The sequence below is a fragment of the Artemia franciscana genome, chromosome 3, assembly GCF_032884065.1.
Source record: "Artemia franciscana chromosome 3, ASM3288406v1, whole genome shotgun sequence".
In the NCBI taxonomy this organism is placed as follows: Eukaryota; Metazoa; Arthropoda; class Branchiopoda; order Anostraca; family Artemiidae; genus Artemia; species Artemia franciscana.
In genome coordinates this window covers 30768870-30794939 of record NC_088865.1, presented here as the reverse complement: position 1 = coordinate 30794939, position 26070 = coordinate 30768870, and the positions used below count along the sequence as shown (strand labels likewise).

General features: G+C 36.7%; 1 protein-coding gene across 2 annotated transcripts in view; it reads left to right on the top strand.

The window, feature by feature from the left end:
* The window catches only part of LOC136025148 (dedicator of cytokinesis protein 1-like), a 132537-nt gene extending 110157 nt beyond the window's left edge, over nucleotides 1-22380 (top strand). The window contains exons 28-32 of one of the 2 annotated variants that reach the window (XM_065700897.1): nucleotides 826-1109; nucleotides 11157-11204; nucleotides 13502-13637; nucleotides 15233-15348; nucleotides 21667-21977. In XM_065700897.1, coding sequence (XP_065556969.1) covers nucleotides 826-1109; nucleotides 11157-11204; nucleotides 13502-13637; nucleotides 15233-15348; nucleotides 21667-21789 — 707 coding nt within the window. In that variant the 3' untranslated portion in view covers nucleotides 21790-21977. Of the gene's footprint in view, nucleotides 1-825; nucleotides 1110-11156; nucleotides 11205-13501; nucleotides 13638-15232; nucleotides 15349-21666 lie in introns of both variants that reach the window. The other variant, XM_065700899.1, reaches the window with a different exon arrangement.
* Nucleotides 22381-26070: the final 3690 nt, after the last annotated feature.

The window sequence follows — 26070 nt, the reverse complement described above, 5'->3', positions numbered from 1 at the left end:
TCTCTCTCTCTTTCTCTCTCTCTTTCTCTCTCTCTCTCTGTTTCATGTTGTCTTTTCCTTTTCCCTTTCTATGTGTTTCTTTTCTTTGAATGTCTTTTTGTGACCTGTTTATAAATTTCTGTGATAAATTAAAAAAAAAACAATAATTAGGTTTTTATTAGTTATCAGTGATAGTCTTTTTATGAATTGAAATTAAAGTATCTTTTCGTATTAAAAGCTTTCGTAGTTATGACAATATGAATGGTTGATATTAAAACTGGAAAGCTATGTAGACGTATTGTTTGGTTACATTGAATGAGACATCTAATACGCTTAAGTAAAGTTTCACAATCAGGACTTGCAATTATAATGCTTAGACCAATTAGCTGCGCTTCCTCTTGAGAAAAAGAGCCGTATGTGGACAGGGGCCTAGGGCCTGTCTTAGCATTTGGAGGGTAAATATTTGTAGGATAGGGTGTTACAAATTGATTAAAACTGTTTTCCTATTGTCTTACCACCCCCAACGCTTCCTTCTAAGGAAAACTGGAAAAGTGCTTTGGCCGGAAGTTATTCGGATAATGCAGAATTTGTTTTACCTAGAAAAGGTAAAAATTATCCCGTTATAAAACATATTCAGTATATTGTGTAGCTCTTATAATACATTGGGAAAATATAATTCTGGCAACGTGATCTATTGAAAACCATTCTGAAATTTTTTCCAGTCAATTTCACTTAAAAAGAAATTTTACGCCTTTTTTGTAACTTTTTTGAACGTACTATTGACTAGGAAAGAATAAAACATGTTAATTTTGTTAATTAACTCATTCTAACTGTTTAATCTAACAGTGTCAACTCCTAATTTTGGCACAAAGAGACGGGACAAGGACAAAAAGAAAAAGGAGAGGAAAGAGTCTGTGTTAGCTACGGCTGAGAAAAAGAAAATGAGGGATAGTCTCAGACGACTAAGTATGGGCTCTTCTTCAAATCCACTAAGCTTCTTGACTCCTAGCTCATCTTTTTCGTCAAATTTGAGCATTTCAACATTGACAGAAGCATCTCTGTCAGAAAACGATACAAGCCAAAGTCTTACTGTGACTCCAGGAACCCCTCCAATTGAACTTAGTCAAGAGGTAAGCAAATTTGTTCGTACCTCAAGATTTCTGTAGACTTTCAACAACTATTTTACAACTTTATCTACTATTTTAGGTTTTTAAATGTTATTTGACTTTAAAATCTTATATTCATTTACTATGTAAAAAAAATGGGGGCTTCAAAATGCTCGGAGGAATTTTTCCTCGAAATGGACAATGAACGGTTAACAGACCACAACAGTAGCACTAATTGATTATGGTTATATATTTTTATTGACTTCTTTTCACCTCACTCCTTCAAATATTACCATTTTTAAATCCGTTTTCTTTACTTGTACTAAAAAAATATGTCCCTAACTTTTCTTATTCTGAGGAAGCATCCTAAAATATACATAATAAGTGAAAAAAAGTAAATCTGAAAGAATGACTTTTTTCAGGACAATAATATATGCAATAATCAAAATATGTTTAAGGAAATATCTAAGAACTTATATAAAACTTATTAAGTTTAAAGTTACCCATCAAAAACTACGAGCCCGAGGAAATTTACTTGATTTTTGAAAAAAAGCGGGGGGGGGGAATTAACGGATCTTCGTTTAAATCGCACGTTCGAATCCAGCATATCAGATAACCTTACTATAGAAGTTCCAAGTTAATATCTACAAAAATGTAAAATTTTGTTTTTTTACAGAAAGAAGATCACGGGTGCGTGTTTGTTTTTTTTTCCAGGGGTAATTGCATTAAACCACTGGTCCTAGAAAATGAGGAGAGGTCTTAGTCGAGTAAGATTAATGTTCTAAGTGACCAATAAACTGCAACGGTAAAGTGGTGTGTTCTGCCATTTTGTGGCACTAAACTATGATTTTGCCCCAAGGAAGACTCAGTTGCTATTGATTGAAAATTCCGAGATTGCCAATTGACTCAAGACAATTAAATGTATCGAATAAGTATCGAAAAGCTAAATGTTAAGATTCCCACTTGTACAGGAAGTAATGTCGTATGGTGGCTTATTCGTTCTTTTAAAGCCATATAGTCCATACAAGATAAATGCTTAATAGGCATTTATTTTAGTGCTTTATTTTTAACTAATTTGATTTACTTGATTCTTTTTAAAATCATGTTCAGAGATATATAATTGCCCATCAGTTATTGTGAAGGAGGGGTGATGGGTCATTGTGTAAGGGATGAGCTAAATGTCTCAAAGAGGGTATTTCAATGCTTTAATTGTCTAGCTCTCTATTAACCTACAGAGTGGATATTAATTCCTCATCTCCTTTTGTTTAGACCAAGCTTAAATAAGGGTGGTGCAGGGTGATAGTTCCCTGCTTATTGTAGAAAAATATTTCTGAAGTTTATTTTAAAGCTTCGTTTGACTAAATCAGAACACAATGAAAAACAAAAAGGAATTAAATGAAAAGAAAAAAATGACTCGAAATAAAGATCTGTTTTATATGTAGAATACATGTCAATTTTTTTAAGCTAGGGTAAATTTTTGAATATTGGGATAAGAAATTATTCAAGAAAGGTCATTATGATGCAAGCATGTGCTTAATGATTGTTCTAATATTTGCCAGCAGGGGCTTTAAAATTACTGTAATTTTAAAAACTAAAAAGAGAAGCAACAAAACATCATAATTGAGCATCTATAAACATATTTGAGCAAAAAAGATGAAAAATCGAAGGTAAAGTAATTTCAAATAATGATATTTTTTATCGAATGTCTTTTAGATAAGTAATAACAATATCAAGGCTGTATTCAGGGGGGGGGCGTTCAGGGTTTGACCCCCTCCCCCCAAAAAAAATTGAATCGTAAAAACGCAACGAAACAGCGTATAAACAAATTTTTGATGCTTAAGAAAACGTCGTTTCACCTCTCCCCCCCCCCCCGGCCTAACAGAAATCCTGGATACACCCTTGAGTAATGGGTGTTCTAATATAAAACCTGTTTTGAGGCTCTGAAATCACGAATTTGCCCTTTTATGAAGTGAATGCATAAACAAACAGAAAATATAGCAGGAACAGCAGATAAACTTAAGTTCTGAGGCTACACTGACTAGAACGTACGCAATTCGTCAAGACCTCGGCATTGAGTGCCTCTCCTCGAAGCAGTAAGTTCTTGGGTCGTTATGTAGATGATTTTATTTCTATGTAGGATATTAGGAAGACCTAACTGAAGGGATTCTGGTACGTCTAGATATTCTTGATTTTAACTTCACTTTAGAAGTTTATTCCTTGTCCGGATGTTTCAGTAAAAGAAAAAGTCTCAGCATTAAATTTTCAATTTATAGGGAACTCATTTAGAATAATAGGTATTTAGGTTTTCATCAAATCCCCATTTTTATGTTAAAAGAGAGGCTCTAGTTCGTCTGGTTGAAAAGACTATAAATACGCTTGGAAGATTGTTTGGTCCATGGACTGGACTATCGTAAGGACGTCCAGTTCGGTTTTGGTAATCCCGTCAAACTTATTGAGGCTAATATTGGAAAAAAGTAGATAAATAGATAAGGTTTAGCTCGTCAGTCTCAGCTTGACAATAGTCCTATTGAGAATGGAAAGGAAATCCTTATTAAGTTACGTTGTAAGATTGAGGAACTAATTTTGAAGATCTTAAGCAAACTTAAACGTAATATAATTTTCAAAAATACTAGTTTGATTAAAATTTCTTCAACAGTGGCAAAGATAAAACCAGCTCAATTTGAGGCAGCATTTTCTTTAAAATCCCCCAGTTGTGCTGCCATTTTTAAATTAGTAGGATTCATCAGTAATTAGAGAGGAGCTTATATGCACAAACATTCAATTGATAAAATTATGATTTTATATTATAGAAAAAGGAATTTTGACTCTTCTCTGACCCAGCACTCTTATAAGGACCCGGATTATTTGGTGCTTTTTGACAAAACCGTCATAACTAGTCCTACTAAAAGACTTTGCTGCGAATATTTATTGAGTAGAATGAAATCAAACAACACAAATGTAAGAAAATTGCATTTGATAGCATTATAGTGGAGGAAAAATACGGTTTGACCTCGGGGAAATTGCAACAAAATTTTTTTTACACCAAAATGTTCAGAAAAATCAGCTTAATCACACAAAAAAATCCCCCCAAATCCCCCCTTGCACAACTACCCGAACCCCCCCCCCCCTTGAAGGGGGGAAAATCGAAATTTCTATTTGGAAGTATTTTTGGGTTTAAGTGGTCGTTTCCTATCAAATCAAGCATGACGAATCCGAATCCGACGTCAGAAATCAAGTGTTTCGTACCCCAGTATCAATTTTCACCTTCACGGAACGGGGGGGGGGGTTAAAGTACGCAGCTCATTATTTGCCGGATTTCTGCGGCTAAAGTATCATTGTATATCAAATAAAGTACCTTATTGCCAGTTATGAGGTCAAAAAGCAGGTTTTTTTAACTATTTACCTCATTTTCACCTCTAAAGGGCCTGTAATATGAGGGGCTGCTAAGTATAACATCTTGAAAAACCACTTCTTTAATCGAGATCAAAACTTCAGATCGATTAGTTATAAAAAGGAACGTTTAGAACTCAGGTAAATTAATCACAAAAACATTTTGATTTTAAAGCACAATCTAAAGCTAATTCTTCTTCCTGCTCGTCTTCGTTATCATCCTCATCCTGTCTTGCTGCAGCGTTAGCACATAACATCCCCTTTACACTCCCCATAGGCAAAGCTGCAGGGCAAACTGTTCCGATGGCAGCTGCATCCGAGCGAATCGCACCCGCTGGTGCACTGGCACCGCACCATCTTCAGCAGGTTCTCCGGTGCTGGTGAAGCATCCGTCATTATGGGAAGATACATACTGCGTGACGAAGAGAGGCGCCAACCCCACTCTTCGGGCTTTAGCGAATCGGACGTGTCTTGCCACTTCATTATTTGCAAATAGCACCTGTAAAAGTGGTACTTTGCGGCAGCCAAAGTCGGCGGAAGCCCCTCTGCCTGAACGAAAGCAATTGCACTTGTAACCCGCATTGTAAATGCTCGCACCCGAACATCCTTCAGGATCTTCTCATTGCTTTTTCCTTTGTAGATGCGGAGCAAAGCTTTCTCTCCAGCTTCTGCGATCTCCTGGTTGTTGGATCCTGGTATCTTGAAGGTCTTGCAAGCATCTTTAAAAATCCCATCTTTAAGTGACAAGGAAACCACTGCTGGTTCCCTACCCCCGTGAAGTCTAGATGTTGTATTGCAGCCAGATATTGCGTGGCAAACGAGTAGATTTTCTGCTGCTTCAGTTCCTAGTTTGTTCTTGATCCTTTTTATGTCGTACACTCGTCGGTTATTTCCATGTTTGTCTGTCTGCATAAGGATATCGCATGCATCAAGCTTGGCATGGTACAGCAGAAGGACTAATAGGTCGGTATCATTCCCAATCAAAGTGGTCGACGAAGTTTCAGCGTAACTGACTGCAGTTTGTACAACTAAGACATCAACATCCTGAGCGTGTAGAACTTTGCATCCTGAGTTCACCAGCCTCTCAGCAGGTAGGTTGATGAAGCGTTGTTTGTTTTTGTGATTTCTCAGAAATTCTTCCTTACTTTTGACAATCATCATGTTAGGAGAGAATTGAATCGTTGGACACGACAAGCCTTTGGTTCTCTTCAGTTGTGTGCAGTTTTTCGTCGTTGGTGTATCAGTGTAAGAGTCAAAAACTACCACTGCCTGGCCGAAATGTCTTGTGACATAATCTTCGTAAGATCCTGCCACCTCAGAGCATGTGGATCCGGCAGTTCACGAGATTTTGTGGACTAGCCAGCCACCGTCCAAGATTCTCTGGGAGATTGGCAATGTCTCTTGACCATCGAGCCCCTCAATTTTCATCAGTGCATTTGTTAGAGAGGCTTTGTCGGCTGTCCTCATCACCTCGAACGAATTAAAGAGCGATGGTGGAAAACTACAGAGCTCGAACGACAGAACCTCGTTCAAGTCAGAACCACTGGTGCTAGCCACTGCAGCAAGACGTTGGAAGATTAGAGCTGGGTCGACCATTAAACTATCGCTATCTATCACCACGGATGACCTCTCAGCCATAGTTGCAGCTTTCTACTTCCTCCTGAAAACATTTGTCAATGTCTTTCGCTTCCATATCCTTCAGAATGGTTTCTCCCACAGATTTGGCATCGTCTGCGTTTACAGATGATGAAGCGCGGACACCAGTAACCACGCTCGACAGCTCTGAATCCTCCCTAAAGGGTTCTAGGGGCTCAATTTATCGAACTACCTTTTCGATGTCCTCTAGGTTTCTAGTTCTCCTCAAAGATAACGCTTCTGCGTTATTTTCAGCAGTCAACTCCGCGATGCCAGTCAGGTTCTGCATGCGTTCTTTAACGAGAACCAAAGTCGGCATAGCAGACGTCCAAATTGTCCGCTGCAATTCAGTCATGCCTCTACCTCTCGTCAGACCGCCACTCATTTTCATACTTCCCATTAATGTCTGTTCGATCACCAAATCAGGAGAAAGAGCCGCCCAGTAGTTGTCAGTTCTTCCGATAAACAGGTACTCCTGTAACATTCTGTACTGTTCTAGGTTGTCTTTTCTCAACTGAAACATGGGCTGCACGAACATCCAAGTAGACTTCATATAAAGATTGTGTCTGGAAGCAGCAAAGTAAGGAAGTATTTCCAACAACGACTGTAGATAAAGCTCAAGGTTACCACCTCGTTCAGCTCTCAGGTTCTATCTCAGGATTCCAAGTAGGTCCAGATACTGAAACCAAAGAAGGGCAGTTCTGGATTCAGATAATCGTTCTTTTGCACTTTGAACAATTTCATAGATAAGCTCTGCTGCTTCCGACACCTGCACTTCGTCGATGTTATCTCCTTCAAGGAGCGACTCGTACGCCTGTTTTACCTTTTCAAGGGGTTTTGGTAGCATGTCATTGCCATCAAACGCTCTGCTATCCAGTTCTGATGATAAAAAGTTCGCATAAAGGGCTACCTCCAACAGACCATGGCCTCGCACAGCACGAGAGACAGGTTTGCCTTGTAACATACTACGTACAGTGTTAGGCGTGTATACTTGACTTAGGATTTCCAAAAGTCCCGAGTCAGCCATAAGGAAGCCAATGGCTCCTAGGAAACTCATGCGTGTATGAAATCCACCTAGGACAACAATAGCATTTCTTAAAGCAATTGTGGCAGGCCTTGCATAGACGATACACTTCGCCTTCCAGTAAAGCGGCTGGTCAAAGGTAATGACTAGAGTTTTTCCAGCTCAACTAGCGCGCTCGTTAGCACGCCTAAGTGTAGAATAAACACAGGAGATATCGCATGGGTTGTGGTTAATCATTGGCAAAAAACGAATATTCGACTTTCCCGGATGAGGTAGCTTTTGTTGTATCGACAACATAAAGGCCGACCAGCTCATATATGAGCTTTTGAAAAGGCCAGAGATGTGCCGGAGTCAAGCAAACAAAAGTTCTTGGTTGCGACTTGGTGGATTTTTGGTAGGCGTAGAACGGCACGGTGCCGATTGACTTCATCACATCTCCACTTACTTCTTTTCTTAGCACTGAAAGCTCCGTTGCCGGCAACTCAGGTGTAGACACTTCAATAAGTCACATTCCATGAAAGGTCTTCAGGCCGTCGATAGTAGCAATATCATGATCGACGTTGTTTTCTACATACTGAAAAAAATGTGCTTTCTCTTTTGACTCTTCCAACAACGTTTGATTTCTGCTGCACATCTCTCAAGTTTTTTTTACCTCTGATTACGAAGAGCAGAAGCCAAGATTGTGCAGTGTGTCAATTAAAAATCATAGAAATGGTGATGCAGCTGCTTAGCCAGTCCTATTTGTACAAGAGACATTAAACCACGTGGTCTGCATGCCTGCATTATAGCCTGTCCGATAGAAGATATTAGACGAGGCGTGTGGACCCCTATCGATGAAAGCAGTAGACAAAGAGATGGGCACACGAAGTTCAAACCCTTCTCTACTGACGATATCTCGTTAAGAAATTCTTAGGAATCCTTCCTTGTCGTAATGCATTTTATTTCACTTCTTATTATCTTTCCAACGACTTTGATGAGCTGATCCCTTTCTCCATTTTCACTATCTGCTTTTTCCTATTCGGGAAATTCTCGTAATATCCTGTCGACCGTATCTCTAAATGTTTACGAGTGTCTCTTTCCCATTTGAATCGGACACAACCACTTCTTCGCCATACTCACTGACTAGCAAATCCTTGGCTTGACGGAAGCTGTAGGCCAAACTATCACAGTCTGTTTCAGAGAGAATATTAGCCATTTTCCTTAAAATGATCGCCAGAGGTACAGGTTCTTCACTGTTGGCATAGCACCGAAGCGCTTCTTCGAGAGCGGTTTTCCTTTCACTATCGCACGGTCTTCCCTTCCGTTTCTTTGATGGAGGCACCTCACTCACTTCTTCTTGACCACGGAACTTTTGTGGAATCTCTTTTCCTGTCCTGAAGTTCACTGAGCATATTTGATGATAAACGGCATCCTCTGCATGAAGGTCAGAAGTCTTCGAATTTATCCGACCAAGCACGGTCATGGTCCACTGATCGTTCCTGCTCTTACACATTTCACTAATCGAGTAGTCGAAGCTATAAGTTCGTACTGCATAAGCTTCAGCGAATTCACGACTTGTGATCTTGCGTAATTTCACTGCTTGACCAGAGAATAGGAATCTTTGAAAAATCAAAGCATGGAGCTGAAGATCTGGCCGGGGGGCTGCAACCGGTTCTTTCTGCTCAAGTTTCCTTTGAGCGTTCTTTTCTCTGTCGATCCGATGTCTGTTACAAAAGTTACGACGACACGCGGTTTGGACTTCATTTCCAGTCGTCAGAGCCATGCTACTACCTCTTTCTTTGCTTGCGTTATTCACGGCATCGGCTCCTTTCTCAGATGATATGGCAGTGTTTTCACCGGCTTTGATGCTGCTTTGGCATATTGGACAGACCATGCTCTCTTTATTGACGGTTCTAGAAGAAAATGAGACTGATTATTTCATACAACTTGTTTTTTCAGTAAATCCAGGCACAATTCACTTGGAATTCAAACCATCTCCACCTAGAAGAACAAATTCAGCTTGAATGATACACAGTAGACGGCATTGCAAAAATAAAGTTGAAAAACAGAAATGAATATCCGCTCTTTTCCAAAATCAGAAGCATAATCTTTAACGCTATCTCACTAAATACTTCTAATCAACGCTCGCGGATCCCAGTTTGTTATTTTGTCTTTTCTTTGCGGAAGTAAATAAAACGGCACAAACCTTGTATATAGCCTTGAACACGCCAATCATCTAGAAAGTACTATGGTAGATTGCATCACCTAAAGAATGACACAAAGGAATGGAAACCGCAAACTGGAGGGGGAGTCTGGAATGCTGGTTTGAAATTAGACTGTTCGAGACTCATATTCTAAGGCGCCATTCCTAGCTTGACAGGAAATGGTGAATCAACCGACAAATGATTAAAATAAGTAGTTCACGTAGGTCAACTTTCACATCCGATTTAGGTAAGATGAAGTACTTGACCACATAAAATCAAGTTTTTAACTTCATTTTCGAATTCACCGCCATTGATTCCAAAGGAAACGGCTAAATAATGCAACAACCTCTTAATTTCAACCCCCCCGCCCTTTAAGGGTGAAAATGGGCATTAGGGTACGGAAAAAAGGAAAATTTGAATTCAGATTTGGAGTCGGCATACTTGATTTGATAGGAAACGACTATTTAAACTCAAAAATATTTAAAAACACAAAAGTGGGATTTTCCCCCTCATTTTTCCCCTTCAAGAGCAAATTTGGGATACTTATGCAAGGGGGATTCGAGGGGATTTTTTTGTGTGATTAAACTGATTTTTCTGAACATTTTGGTGTAAAAGAAATTCTGTCGCAATTTCCCCGAGGTTTGACCATTTTTTCCCGTATCTTTCCTCCACTATTACTGATAAAACCTTCCTTAGCCTAACATGCATTGATTCTCACTCATCGGTTATCTCTTAACCCCATAACTACTTACATCATAATACTTATATCTATTATTTAAAAAAAAATATTTTTTTTTTTGTCTTAAGATACCAGACAACTTTTGCTTATTGTTATATTCTAAATTGACCTCCAAGCTAATGTACAGCTATGCAATATTAAACGTAAGCTTCAAAACGTTAGTAATTCGTATATTCAAATAAGCTTCTAAATGTTGATCTATAAGACTGTTTATTTTATGTGTAGATTGCTGGTATTTTTAGGAACAAAATTATTCATGCGTCGCAAAATATCTGAGCTGCATGTCAGCTATTGATTTTTCTTTTTAGCGAAGTATAATTTCCATCTCTGACTGAATTTAACATAAGAATCAGTAGTCACCTGTCTAAAATTTTTCAAGCCATGTGATAAATTCTTTAGTGTAGGAAGGAACTTTTTTACCTTCAGTTAAGTATTTTATTTGATCAGATTCTGCCATAGTCTAGTATCCGTATTCAAGCTTCCGAGAAAAATTGAGTTGGTGATTCTTTTCTTTTTTGTAAGCGGAGAACAGATAAATATTTATGCAGCATTTCGCCAATGGGTGTTCTCCGAAGTCTCTTCTGTTGTTGTTTTGCTAGCCCATTTTCTGTTGGACGTAAATAATGACTTCTACAGTTCTAGTCTGTATTACACTTTGGCTCTGGAAAACTAGTGAAATCCTTTTTTATCCCTTTGAATACTAGGTCGTACCTCAGCAAGCTTAGCAAATAGAAACTGGCAGTGTCGAAATTGGGAAAGGTCTGTTCTTAAATCAAAATTGAATTTATTTGTCGCGGCTGAGGCCAGCCGCGTGCTTCCGATATGCTTGTTTTCTGGCGGTTTCCAAAAGTGATAATTGAGTGCTCCAAAATCCCCCCCCCGAATTAACATTGATGAAATCAAGGCTTGACAATTTACGTGTATTTATGAACTTTAATTTTTAGGATGACTTGGGACAACTCAATTATTATCTCTGAAAATCCAGGGAGACATTGAAAAATCTGGGGATAGGTGTTGCACTGCTTGATTCTTAGGAATTGGTTATTAATGATTTTTTTTTTTTCCTGAATTCATGACGTTCCTTAACTTTTGCATTTTAGGGCAGATTCGTGTCATATATTGAAGAATACACTCCAAGTAATAATAACGTGAGTCCTTTCTACGGTAGTTATGGTAACGTCATTGCCTGGGTGTTTTGTGTCATAAAGTAGTGAATATGGTTTGTCTTTGTTAATATGCCTGTATGGAAATGTACCTCTAGGCAAAAGCCACTATCAGATTGTGATTTTATTGCTATTACTTGCATTATATAACTAAAATCTTTACTCTGCGTGCTATGCTTAACTGATTCCAAAATTATTATCTACTACTATAAATCGGCTTTGCAAAGTACCCCGAATTGGTCTTACAAAGCCGAAAACAGTACTCTCATTATCTAGCAAGGTTGTTAATTTTTCTAGATTTATTCATTTCCAGTCATAATTGCGCTATAAATAAACATATCTATCAAGCCTTGGTCTATTGGGAACAATAGCGTAATTTTATCGAAAACCTGGGGGGAAGGTGGCAAAGTTGGAGCCTATTTTTACAAGTCTAGTGAAAAAAATACGGAAAAATAAAAAATGAGCCATATAGTACAATAAGGGTAAAGATATAACAAAGAAAACTGACCTGTTTCTGTGAATGCTTGAATTATGCAGGCTTATCTTACTTTTGATAAGATTTTGGGAGAAACTAAGTTTCAGCAGGGGGTGGGCAAACTGAGTTCGGAGGGGGGGGGGGGTAAACCGAGTTCTAGGAGAGGAAATTACCCCCCCCCCCCTTCCCTTACCAAATTACGCCCCTGACTGGGAAGCATTCTAAGCAAGTGTGAATGGATTTTATATATAGTGACTCGAAAGACTCGTGTTTCGAAATTGACAGTCATATTATACTGTAAATTAGGCATATACATAATGTTTAAAACTAAATGGTTACGTTAATGATTGCATAACCTTCGATTAAAATCACACTAATCTTTAAGTATTAAGGCTACATAAGTTAATGTTCCTAATTTCTGAACATGATATTCTATCAGAAGCCCCTTAGAGCCGTATTCGAATTTCCTGGTCAACAAACCAAAGCACGGCACACAAAAAAGCATAAAAAAGAAAAAAAAAATAGAAAGACTGGCGAAATTAAAAGTATCAGAGAGGAAATCCATTCATTAGTCATTATTTAAACTGAAACCCATATCCTATCTTTCTGATAAGCCGTTCTGTTTTTTTTTTATCGCCATTTGCCGAGAAAATCTAATTCTAGATTCATATTCTTTATCCCAATAATCTATACAATAAAATTTTATTTTTACAATTGAATCCTAGATATTTATTTTCTCTTCTGCATGATAAGAGCTTAGTTTTTTAACTGATTAATTTTTGAATCTATTTTTTTTACGTTGTCATTTCTTATAGAAAAAGTGCGAATTGATTTGGTCAGTATTGGATACAGAGACAACCTTTGGATGTCTCTTTGCCAGAGTTCTCAAATCTGAATAAACTAGTAATCAAAATGTCCTTTGTCATACTGCTTGAAACTATACGGGTGTGAAACTTTTGGGGGACTGTGTGAGACATCTGTCTATTTAAGTAAGCTGTTTGTCTATCTGTCTAAAAGCATATCCATAGCCTATTGTCATATGTTTTCACCATGTTCATTAAAAAGAAAAAAAAATTCCAAACTAAAAGTAACGTAAAATTAATGGAAAAACTAAAATGAGTAGGCTATACAGTATTATTGAATTAAGGCTGGTCTAAAAGCATGACTAGGTATTTTCAAAGCAATAAAAGTACAGGCATCATCTTGATTATATTTCTTTTTGTAATTCGTTTGTTAATTGTTAACCGTTTTTGATGTGGAACTCTTAAGGGATTGAGTGAGACATCTGTCTTTTTAAGTTAGCTGTATTGTCTAGGTGTCTGAAAGCATGCTTTCAGCCCTCTGTCGTATGTTTTCACCGTATTAATTAACAAAACAATCTAAAAAACTCTTAAGTACTAAGGTAAATGTAGCCTAAAATTAAAAAAGGCTAATAATGGTAAGGGTTTGCATATATAACTTAAAATAAAGCTGATCTAAAGGCTTAATTTCTGTTTGAATAAGGTATTTTCAGAGCAATAAAATAGTAAAGAAATGATCTTGTTTATATTTCATTATTGCAATTCGATAGTTTTGATATCATAAAGTTAGCCGGTTTTCACTTTATAATTACACACTTTATTTTAAGCATATATACAGTAGTTTTATAACCCGAAATGATTCGGGAGCTCTTCTTTTCAAGCTTACTACTGTGGCAAAACTGATCTAAAATTAATAGAGAAAAAATGGCTTAATCATGTAAAGAGGATTGCTAAGAAATCCTATAAGTGGATAATTAAGTACTTTACATATAGTAGCTATTTTGTAGTTAACATGTACAAGACCTCTGCGACCTGAAAGTATTCGAGAGCGGCGAAATAGTGGAATACGCAGGTTAAGCAATGCTAGTCAGACATCAAGCTCTGTAACCACGCCTATCCAACAAAGAAGCATGGAGTCGTTGAGTAAGTTTTCACTCATTCTTTACGTTCTTTTACTTTTAATTTTATAGAAAGAACAGTTTTCATTCATAATTATTAGATTTTGTCTCACCTCATTTGGTCATTATCCACATTAATATAGTGTAAAATTTGTGAAAAATTTCTGATCTTATTCAGTGTTATTTTGCCCCAAAAGACAAAGCCTAACCAAACTTATGTACCTCATGCCTACGTTATTCTCTCTCAAAACATGACTTTTTTTTTTTTTTTTTACTGATATATTTGATGGTGAGAACAACTTAAGTCTGTCTAGCAGCAAGTGATTATCACCTATACATTATATTAATAATTAAAAACCAAGTCATTTCATTACATTTTTATGATATTAACGCAGCCACTTGCATAAACATACCTTTGCCGAAGCTAAAATCTATTAGAAATGAATACAATGTATACCAGTTTACAAACTTACGGAACTGTATTATTTACAATAAGTTTTTTTTACATCAAGCATTATTTTGACTAGAGCCTATACAAACAGCGTCGTATACTTCTGTGCATACTATTAATTTCTTAATTGTGCCAACAACTCAAGGTAGACTAGAAGCAATAGCTTCTATGTGGTCATTTAACTTGAGGTCACTGTCGGAATCGACAATCTCTGTTAACAATAACATTCAAATTTTACAACGACAGTGTATACATTATTGCTTTCAAGAAAGGCGATCTTTCACTTAGTTGGATTGAATTCAAGGCTCCATCTATTAGTCCACAATGATATTACGGTAATTACGGTAATACGGTAATGATATTACGGCTGCACAACTGGAATGGACAAGTCTACAGTCTGCTTCGAGTCATCTACCTCAAGAGTCATGTTTGTCTGAACTCCAAAGATGGCATGTTCAAGCACATGAATAATGTAGGTTAAACTATGGCTCTCTGCAAAACATCACTAAGCATATTTAGCTCTTAGGACACCATTTTTTCACCATTTATATAGAAAATATTGTTTCTTAAGTCTGAAATCCAATAGGTATGACAAATCTGATGTAACGATAAAAAAAAAAAAAACATTTCTCAGATGTGCATTTGTGTTTGATCGTCGTGTCGATTTGATTTGGAACTAGCAGCTATACTTTGTCATGTAAGGTTCTCACTAAAATCTGGTTTTTGATCGCTCTTTGGGATCTAAAATTGGGATAGCAGTTTATTAATTTCGGGACCCAAAGGTACCTTAAGTTGGGAGTTGCATCTTATTAATTAATGTACCCTAGGAGCCCGAATAAATTGGGTTTTAATTCTAATAATATGTTTAATTGATTCCGAAGGGTGGTCCATTTTTTTTCCTGCATTTTTCCTTGGTTACAGGCAACGATTAATTCATTGAAGCATCCCTATATATTTTCCTTTTATGGCTTTTTATTTCTTTCTCTTGGGGGGAGGAGGTGGGTATTGCATAATTGAATATTTGCTCCCTGTTCTCTTTGATCATTACTTTGTCTTAGTGGTTGTCTAAGAAATAATGGTCTTATAAATTATGCGCGTTTTTGACATTTCTTTGCATTCTAAGATATCTTTGATTTTCATGCTTTGAATATATTTTTTGTAATTTTCAGACTCGTACGAGGATCAGCCTCCCCCATTACCTGCCAAAACAAGTAGCTCGGTATCAATGGATTTTGAGAAAATCATTGAGCGATCATCAACTCCTATTGCTTCACTAAAGAGTAGAGTAAGTAATTACTGTCTTATCTCTGATCTTCTTATATTCGCTTGTGTTTCATTTCGCTTTGCATTCAAAAAATGAATTAAAGTGAAATCATTGTTAATGTTATTTGTTTTCGTCAAGAGCCGTAAAAGAAATAAAATAATGTACAAGAGACAACTTCAACTATAAAAATATCTCTTTTAAGCCACTGAATGCTACGTACTTTCATATCACTACGTACATATCACTACGAACTGCGTACTTTTCATACCATTTTCCAAATTTCAACAAAGTCGCCTACCCCTCCCCCCATCTTTGAGGAAACCCTTTAGGGATAATTCTTTAACTGGATAACTATTTACAATTATAATACCATGTATTCCACTTTAAAAATTATTTTGTGACAGCCATAGCCGAGAGATAGAGATGCTCCGGGCTGAGACTTCCCTAAAAATCTTGTAGTTTTCCTCATATCATATGTTGTTTTCACGTAATTCTCACGTTTGGCTGTTATGTTAGATTTTAGAATAGAATATAGAATATAATATATTTATTCACTACAATAACCGGAGCTAGTGTTAGCATGTCATGACAACAATAATTTGTACCTTCAAAAACACTCACAGGAAAATTTAGACAAACATTATATTAATCAAACATTAAATATTAGTCGTGTCAATATTATTAAAATGACGGGTAAAATATGGGACAAACGATTTACGATATCTCTCAGTACTATAGGCCGAGCAAGTCAGTAACTGTGGACAATTCCTTTTTGTTTGTCGGAGTCTAGTAACGGGTCCTTCAGTTGGGGGGTCTCTCAAGGTTGGGTAGTAGACGACAACGAGTTGGGGAATTCAAACAATTTAGTCCAAATCTATATGTTAAGCCATGTCTACGACTATCAAGCGAGTCCAAATTGAGTTGTTTCAGTGCATCCTCGTATTTTGAGTAGTTTTGTCCAAGTATAATTTTTACAGCTCTTTTTTGTGTCGTCTCAAGTCTAACTGTTTGATATTTTGTCAATCCCGGATGCCAAGCAGGCTATGCATACTCAAGAGAAGGTCTAACATGGCTGCAGTACACAGACTGTAAAACCTCAAATGCCATACCAAATCTTTTTAGGTTGGAAAATGAATGTAAAAGCGAGGCGCCTTTTTTAGTCAGATAGTCAACGTGCGAATTCCATCTTAAATCATCGTCCAAAGTATCCCAAGTATTTTAAGTTTTCTTTGTTGGCAGTATTGAATTATGAGAAGAGTGGTTGTTACTATTTAGGAAGGAAAATGTCATATAAGAGCTCTTAGTTTCACTGACCGTCAGTTTTACCTTTCCTAATTCAGCTTTTAGATCACTATAGATTTTGATCGAGTCAGACTGTTCAGTAGTCGGAGGGGTTAGTCGCAGTGATAAAACAGTTAAATCATCAGCAAATTTAAAACGCTCACGAATTGTTGTTAAAATACGGTTAAAAACAATAAGAAAAGAAAGTGGGCCTAATTTAGTCCCTTGTGGCGAACCACAAAAAATATTTAAAAATTCAGATGGCTCATGATCAGGGAGTTGGACACACTGAGACCTTTCAAAAAGAAAACTAGCGAGCATTCATACAACAAATGGACGGGCACCCATAGCCTTTGCTTTTTCCACAACTACATTATGATCAAGACTATCAAAAGCCTTAACTATGTCTGCAATATGCATCAACATAGGCCCCATTATTTTCTAAGTGCTTAAGGATAGTATCCAACAATGCAACCAAATAATGAACAGTACTATGCCCGGATCTAAATCCAAATTGTTGGGAATCAATATTATCATTTATGTCCTCAAATAAACAATCAAAAATAAAACTTTCAAATACTTTTGAGAGAGCTGGTGTTTTCGAAATCGGCCTCATATCGGTAATATCTTTAGGTGGCTTGCATTTGGGGACTGTTTAAAAATACATGGGAAAACACCATCAATAAAACATTGGCTAAAAATTGCCGTTAAAGGAGTAGATAAATTTTATCCCTCCCTTGAAATTAGCTTTTGCGGATGGGTCATGTCTCCCTACGCTGTATGAATCAAGTCTTCGTTTGATATCCTTTTCTCTATTCTCAAAGGCTCTTTTTTTTCTTACTTCACACGCCCATAAGGAGAGCCCTTGCAAGTAAGGACTCGTACCAAAAAAACAAGCAAACAAAATGCTATTGAGATTATTGTTTTAGAAGCCCAATCAACTTTTTAATGCTAGATACAGAGGATCTAGATTGAGGCCTGATTGAGCATGACCATCGAAGACCCTAATTTTAGCTATATATAAGGTTTTATAGATGAATTCTATAGATTAATGAAAATATTTTGACTTGCGCCCCACCTGCAAGGACTCAGATGAGGAAAAACCATCGAAAATTAAAACTGAAAGCTATTTATGCTTCTTATAAATCCTGGTTGGGATAATATGCTGTATTCTTATAGATACGCTTACTAAAATGAGAAAAAAATTCTCAAGTTTGTAAGAGATTGGAAACCATCTTATGATAGACTACCTGATTAAAAACTGGAAATACGCCCCCTGCTACATAGATCGGGCCGTGTTTGAACCCCCTAAAAGAGAAAACGTGGAAAAAAGCTCTTATTCTCCATCAAATTGCTCTGAAATCCAACAAATCAGTTCTGTTAGTTGGGGTGATTATAAGAATATGAATCTCCCCATCTCCATTAGCCACAGAGCTAAGATTGGCTCTGGACCTGAAAATTACCATTAGAACGCTGATTTTTACTTCCCGTCAAGTTTTATTGATATGTGGAAATGCGTTTTGATTGCAAGGAAAGAGGGATTCTTTTTCCCGACAAAGATTGGATCAGGCATGAACCCCCGGAAAGCAAAAAAAGAAAACTTAACCAAATCTTATTTTCTACCAAACTTTGTCCAACAGGCTATTTGGTTAGATCTCCTGTTTGCGAGGCTTCAAGGATATACACTTCTCTGCCAAACTAAGGTTGGATCCATATTCCAAATAAAAAGCCCAACTGACGTCTACTGCCCACTCTATTTGCAACCTAGTCTACTGCCCAACTCTTCCTGCCGCTCGAATATATCAAAAGAGGCTCTGGCCCCCGAAGGCACAATTAGGACATAAGCTCGTACTTCCCACTAAATTTGGTTGAGACCCGACTACTTGAGATCTTTACCATAAGACAGTAGTTTCTAAAATTTATCTTACCACGGCTTCCTTAAAAATGTTTGATCATACTGTTCCTCCCTTCCATTGTATAAAATAATACTGAAACGAAATTACTTAGTACTACAAATTTCTTAAAACAAACTCTTAAAAACAAAGAAAACCAATAACAATTTTATGTTATTGTCTTCTAATAAGATGGATGTGCTTGCCTATAATCAGTACAAAGTTTGTCAGATCTCGGTGTCAATGGTGAAATGACTGCACTAAGTTCCTTTTCTAAAAACAAACGAACACGAAATTTCGGTTTCATTTCAGCTAATGCAGAAAAGCCTGTTTCGTGTCAATAAAATTCTGCGAACGGCTTCAATACTTTAAAAGCATTCTTTGACAAAATATTATATTCACTCTTAATGTCTATCCAAAAATGAACTAGGGATATATTCTAAAAATTTACTCTGGAAGAAGTATAACAAGCTTATTCAGACAAGTTTTTTTTCTCATTACTTGTCCACTCAAATTCTTCATCTTCTTCGTCGATAAATGTATTTTATATCTGCGCATATTTTTTAAAATTGAGATTATGTTTCGTGTATTCAAATGTTCATCAAATGGATGTTTGTTCTATGTAATCTTGGCTACATAAATTTAAAAGTGGAAACATATCAAGGTTTTTTTTTTCGCAATAGCTCAATTTCCTTCCTTAGCTCCTTTTTTATGGATGCTTTACATTATCTTTTTGAATCAATAGATACATTTGTGGCACTTACATCGATTTATTCAAAAACTGAATTTTTCCAAAACATCCACCAAAGAGGTCAGTTTTATAATTGAATTACAATCCCTATACATACTTGCGTCCTCGTTTTGATTTTCTTCGATAAAAATTACAGTTTCCTCTTTTAGTTCATGTATCCTCTAAATCACTTCGGCACTAGATAGCCAGTGTTCTGCATAATACTACAAAAGGGAGTTGTAAGCAGCTCCCTTATCGTCACAAAGCTCTGTGGAGCATGCAGTGCGTCCAGAGAACTTCGGGTGTTTTCATTTAATTAGTGCTAGAACGCCAGTTTTGTGTCCTGACACAAACTTTATACTGTCTGGCCAAGCGCAATTTTTCCTCAAAATGACGTTCTCATTAAAATGCCAATTATATTAAAAATTCAATTTGATATGGCTTTGCCAGAAATGGCTTTGCAAAAATATATCTTCAATTACATTATTCTCTTCAACGCATAGAAGATATCCAATTAAATATGCGGCTTTAGCTACATCAGTTAGTTCTTCTACTTGTAAGGCGAATTTTGTAGTGCGTATTTGAGAAACTAATTGATCGTAAAGGTCATCTCTAACGGTCGTCCCTGAATGGAGTAGCCTATTCAGCAGCATCTATAAAATCTCACTAGTTTTATATCGAGATGATGAACCTAGCTTTTGTTCAGTCCGTGCCTCCCTTGTGAGGCATGCCTCCCAGTTTGTAAAGCGCTGCAATTAGATATTAAGGCAGCTCTATCTCTCCCCTAAGAGGAGTTTGTCCATGATTTAGAATGCCAGAAATAGCCCATCAAATATTACTTCAGGATAAGTGTTGTTTGGAAACAACAACTTCTTCTAGTCATCGTTATGATGACATGAGTTTCGTGACCTTCTTTTCCCTCCGATCATTTGATTTGGTTCTAGTCCAGATCCCCAAAAGGTACAAGTAGTATATTAGCTGTACCTCCCTCCAAGTTTGTTTCAGAGCCAGCAACCAATTCTGGTAGATGTCGTGATGACAAGAGTCTCGTCCACATAGGTCAGCAGAGGTCGTGTCAGGACTGGATTCCAAAAGAAAATAAATAGGGTAAATTAGCCACTAGGTTTTGTTTGGGATTTGATCATCTTTTAGATTGGAATAGTACAAATTTAAAGACCCCCTTCTCATCCTCGTGTAGAGGATGGACTGCGTTCAGACACCCAATGCTTAAATTTTTACACTAACTCTTACTGTCTTCAAATTTGAATTAGTATTTGATTAGACTACAAGGCTCTGATGGAAAAAAAAATTCAGAACCCTTTAAATACCTAGGATCAAATATGAATTTTGCGAAATACACGTGAGACACTGACTAATTGACATGAGGTTTGATGGGATTTGCACAATCTTTTCTGTTTGATCTTGTGATCGAAACAATTTAGGGACCCTTCGTCTTGTTCCTTCCCTCACAGAGGTAGAGTGAGGATTATAATCCTACAAGGGATTACTTAAACACTACTTCGTATTTCCTACCTAGATCGTCTGAAAGCCGATAATCTATTATTGCACATATCCCGATTACAAAATTTGGCCCCTCCCTCCCCTCCATGTTGCTAGCGGAAGTCAGATTGTTTACAAACAGTCCAATTCAAAACACAGACTATAGACTTTTTTTTCATAAAATTAGATTAGAGTATGGCAGCCTCTTCTAGTAGACGTGCAAACGTCTCCCCCCTTTCTTTTTCCCTACTCATGGGTCGAACCTTAGCTGGAATTACTTCAGTCTACTTCTAGACCTGATCCACAAATGCGTGAAAAAATTTCAGAAGTTCTTTGGCAACAAAAAATTGCATTAAAAAAAATTGGAAATGAGATTTTCGGAATTACTTTTGCAGAGATATTCCCTACCAATCGAAAATAAAGATAGGGGTCCAAAGAGATGATTATAAGGTCTATGCAAATCCAACGTTGAATAATCCCTTGGAGGTTTACCTTCCGATTTAGGGTGGTTTTTATTTTACTTCTTATTTATACTCTTTAGAATACTAGAAAAAAAAGTGATTGTAATTTTGTGCATTGTTTGGAAGTATGCCGATTTTAGGGAAACTTGTCTTTTCTGTTTCACGATCCCCATACCCGAATTTTTTTTTCCAAATATCCATCTTTTACCCTTACCTATTCACTGACTACTGGTTCACATTAAAGAAAAATAATTTTGTGAATTGTTTGGAAGTATGCCGATTTTAGGGAAACTTGTCTTTTCTGTTTCAAGATCCCCATACCCGAAAATTTTTTCCAAATATCCATCTTTTACCCTTACCTATCCACTGACTACTGGTTCACATTAAAGAAAAAAAAATTAAAATACTAGTGTTGCTCTGCAAAACAACTAGACCTAGAGGGGATTTCATTTCGTCTAATTCTGTTGTCTCTTAGGTTTTACCTGCCGTACCACAAGATGAGCTTGACAACACAATGGTAGAAGTAGATCCTGACACACCGCCAACGCCACCTCCTAAGAAGCCACCTCTTCGTATTAATATGAAGGCTCAAATTTAGATTCCTTGAGGATAGATTATGTGTTTAAGATTCTAGACAGATCCTACTGTCGAATTACCTTTAGTCCTTGTCTGTTTGTGTATTGTCCAGTTTCATTTAAAAAAAAAATACAAATCAGAACATCTTATTCCTAGTATTAACCATTTGCTTGATTCATAAATATAATTGATTGTGTTATTATAGTTAAATTAAGCAACTATTTCTTTACATTTTTTGTCTAAGGCTTTAAAAACTGAGCAATTGCAAGAATTGCATTTTCAGAAGTTGTCACACTCTAAAGATAGCCTACTATCTTTTGAGAATTATTTCAAAACAAGAGAGGGGCTAATTCGACTGAGCCTTTAGTACCTCGTGTTTAAGCTCTTTTCTATGAGGAACAACTTAAAAAGAGAAACTCAACTACTAACTTCGCTCAATACCTAAGAATTACGCTTAGATTTGAGCATATTTCTAGTGGTAGTGGGTTTTCTATCGAGGAGGTAATGGTTACTATCAACCCATACCACCCTTTTATTATTAACCCGTTGTATAATGTACTGAACTTTCTACAAAATTCACCTAATTTAGGCACTTTTTCAACCCCTACCTTCTAAAAAATAAAAATAAAATCATACATAAAAGCCCATTGAAGGGATCGATACTTGCTGAACTGACATGAGGGGTAACATTAAGTCAAAAATAAGCCATGTAGAAAACTGGAAATTAATCTTGGCTCGGGGTGTTTGGCCATCAGTACAGGTACCAGTTCCACCGCTTTCCCGTAAGAATCAAACATTGAAATTCATTATAATTTCGAAATTTTTTTGTAGTTGAGTAACTGAGTTTTACTTCACCCTGTGAAGGAGCCGAGAGAAAGTTTTCTGCAGTACCTCACCTCCCCCAAGGACCCAATTCCATAACTTGGCAGAACCAAAAAACTTGCCTTTTTGAAGCTGTTGCCACAAAACGCTTTAAAAACTTAATTTTGCTCTTCTGAAAACTTATAGATATGAGACACGCCTCTTTTGTTTTGACCCGAACGAATCAGCATAATCTGAAGAAACTCTACTGTGATTAGCTGTAAAGCGCGGCTTCGTCTCGGGTACGTAATATATAAAATTTCGTACAGCAGTCCTTGAGCTAGGGTTTATTTTTACGAGGATGAGAACTTAGGGGAAACCATTCATTTTCGTGAAAATGGGTCTTAGCGCTGCGTTTTTTCAGAAAAACATGTTTTGCTTCCATCCTCATCTCATCCATCTCTCATTGGTCTTGAGGCTGCTTTGAGACCAATATCCAGTTGAATGCAGAAATTGACATTTTTTATACAAATGTTTGTTTTAGCGAGGATGGGAGTTGAAAATGAGTTCAACTGCCATCCTCGTGAAAACGTGCTCTAGAAGGCACTAGAACGCGTGTGATATGACCTATTTTTGGGGGCTCGACGATGTGTAGATTTTTGTTTCAATGCACATCACTTATATAAAAGAACCAAGAGATCGAGCCAAACTACTGATGGTCGGATCGAATAATTAAAGTTTTCCACTTATGTAGTGTATTTTAAACAGACTGCTGTTATGGCATGAGAAACATTTCTCTACTATTTGATGTATATTTTGAATTTGCAATATGTCGGTGTGCGATTATTTCTACTGTTTGTAATTCGCTGAATCGTGTTTAATCATTTCCTTAGCTCCAAAGAAAAGGTGCTTGATACTGTAGTTACAATCTGCCGTTATGTCTTCCACTTTTCAATAACGAGAACATTTCCAATTTATGTTTTCTTTGTGCTAGTCTCCATCTTATCTTTGTCCACGTTTTTTTTTTTCTTAAATGTAAATCGCTTCTTGTGCTGTTGTTTTTTTAATATTTTTGATATATTCAGTGGCGCTAATTCACGAAAGTGTGAGAAGGGGGGATTTTTTTTTCCAATGGAGAATTTCAAAAAGGTGAATTCTCAAAATTTTTGAGAGCTGAGTATTTTCTTTTTTAAAATGAAGACCAAAAAAAGTGTTCTTCAAATTTAGGATGGGCGATTGGCTGCCAACTCAAGCTCCTACCCCCCCCCCCTTCTTCTGCCCTCTAATGGTTTGTAATTTACTAAAACCGCTGCTAATAAAAGATCAAAGACAGTGTTGCTGTTTTAATAGTAGATATTTTTGGTCTTTAAACGTGCCCGAGGTAAATAAAGATTTATTATCTTCGTTAGTGTTTGTTAGTTGTTAGTGATTGGTTTTAGTGTTTGCAAAAGGCCACGAACAAAATAAAGGAAAAAAACCTTAACTTTGGCCCTGTGCTGGAGTTAGAGCTTCGGGATTTTGCCTTTATCTTCAATAAACCTCCCTTTGCTCAAATATGAATGTCCTAATTTGATCAAAAATCAAACAGCTGATTACTGAAGTTGTGTGTTGGTTGCATTTTATAATATAGAAATTTTCGCATTTTACCTCAGAATGTACCGTTCTGTATGTAGTCATTATTGAAAATCACTTTTTAACAGTTTCTTTTCTTCTTTTAATATGTCTTAATTGATTTCTACATAAAATTATCTGTTTTGTTTTGTGCCAATTACTGAAATACAAGTCTTCCTTATGAGATGTATGCCTTTGTTTTTTCGCTCAAAGTTTAGAGGTTGCAATTTTACTTGCAGTCACAGGAACAAATAGACAGGGTCCTAGGTAGAAAGGATTCCCATCTAGTAGTGTCTAGAGTTAATTTAAAACTGAACTTTTGGAAGAGTAACTACCTCCCGTGAAGTTATGATGTTGGTAGACTCCAGGATGAGAATTTGAGAGAAACTTATCAGGAACAATTGAAAACAAAACTCGAGAGTTTAATATTTGACAATGTGGAAGATAGATGGAATAATTTTAAGAAAAGTTCCTGATGGTGTCTTAGAGAAGAAAGCTAGGAGCGCAGCTAGGAATATTGGTGAAAAAGCTTTATGTTTAATAGACAAGAGAAGCGGCTTGCAGAAAAATTATCCGAGGGACAAATCATATGAAAACAAAAGAAATGTAAAAAAAAACTGGAGAAAGCATTAAAATATGAACTAAGGAGATGTGAAATGGAGGCAATGGATAAAATTGCCGACGATCTGGAAGATGCAGTTAGACGGCATAGAAGTAAAATATTTTACTGGCATGTTAATGAATTCAGAGGGACTGATCAATCCGGACTTGTCCCTGTTAAAGATAGGAATGGGGCCACAATTATTGATAAGGAAAGAGTTAAAGAGAGATGGTCAGAACATTTTGAGAATGTGATAAACCAAGATAGAGTTGCAGGAAAAGATATAGAGGAAAATGAAAAAAAATTTATACCTTGGATGTGAAGGAAGATCTGTTTTGTGAGGGAGAATTAGCGACAGTACCAAAAGGATTAAAAAATAATAAGGCTCCAGGTGCTGATAGAGTGGTAAATGGTCACTCTAAAATTAGAAATAAGTTACTGAAGATTATGAACATGATTTTAAAAAAAAGGAATACTTGGCAATTTTAGGACAACATTAATTAAACCAAACCACTGCATAAAATAGGTGATAAGAGGGAGTGTGGTAATTATCGAGGTATTAGTCTGGTCTTTTTAGGTAGGAAACTACCTTGTAATAGGCTACTTTTTAGACTGAGAGATACTATAGACAAAAGTTATAAGAGAAGGACAGTGCAGCTTTAGTAAAGGTAGAGGATGTGTCAACCAAATTTTTACTCTTAGATTAATAACTGAGAAGTGCCTGAGTTATCAAATACCTTTGGTCCTCAGTTTTGCAAATTATGAGTAAGCGTTCGATTCTGTTGATACAAGAGCCTTAGCGAAGATATCATCTGTGTACGGTATACCAAACAAATACATTAAAGTGATTAGTGCTATATACGAGAATAACACAGCTGCGGTTAAGGTAGGAAATGAGATTAGCAGCTGCTTTCGTATTGAATCAGGAGTTAAGTAGGGTTGTGTTCTATCCCCCTTTATTGGCCTTTATATGGATCATTTTAATAGACTCCGTCTTAAGGAGCACAGGAAAGGCAATGGGATACCACGGAACCAAATAGGGAGGAAAAATTCTCCTGGACTTAGATAATGATGATGATTGACCATCCTAGATGAAAGTGTGAGCAAAATGAATGAACTTTAAGAAGTTTCGCTAGTTCAGGTTGCTAGAATAGGTTTAAAAATTAATGTTAAGAAAACTAAGTCGCTAAGGCCAGTAATAAGTGAGGATGAAAAGATGGCGTTGTTTAAGGAAATGATCGATCAGGTGGACAGCTTAATTTATTTTGATAGAATTTTTAGTAAAGATGA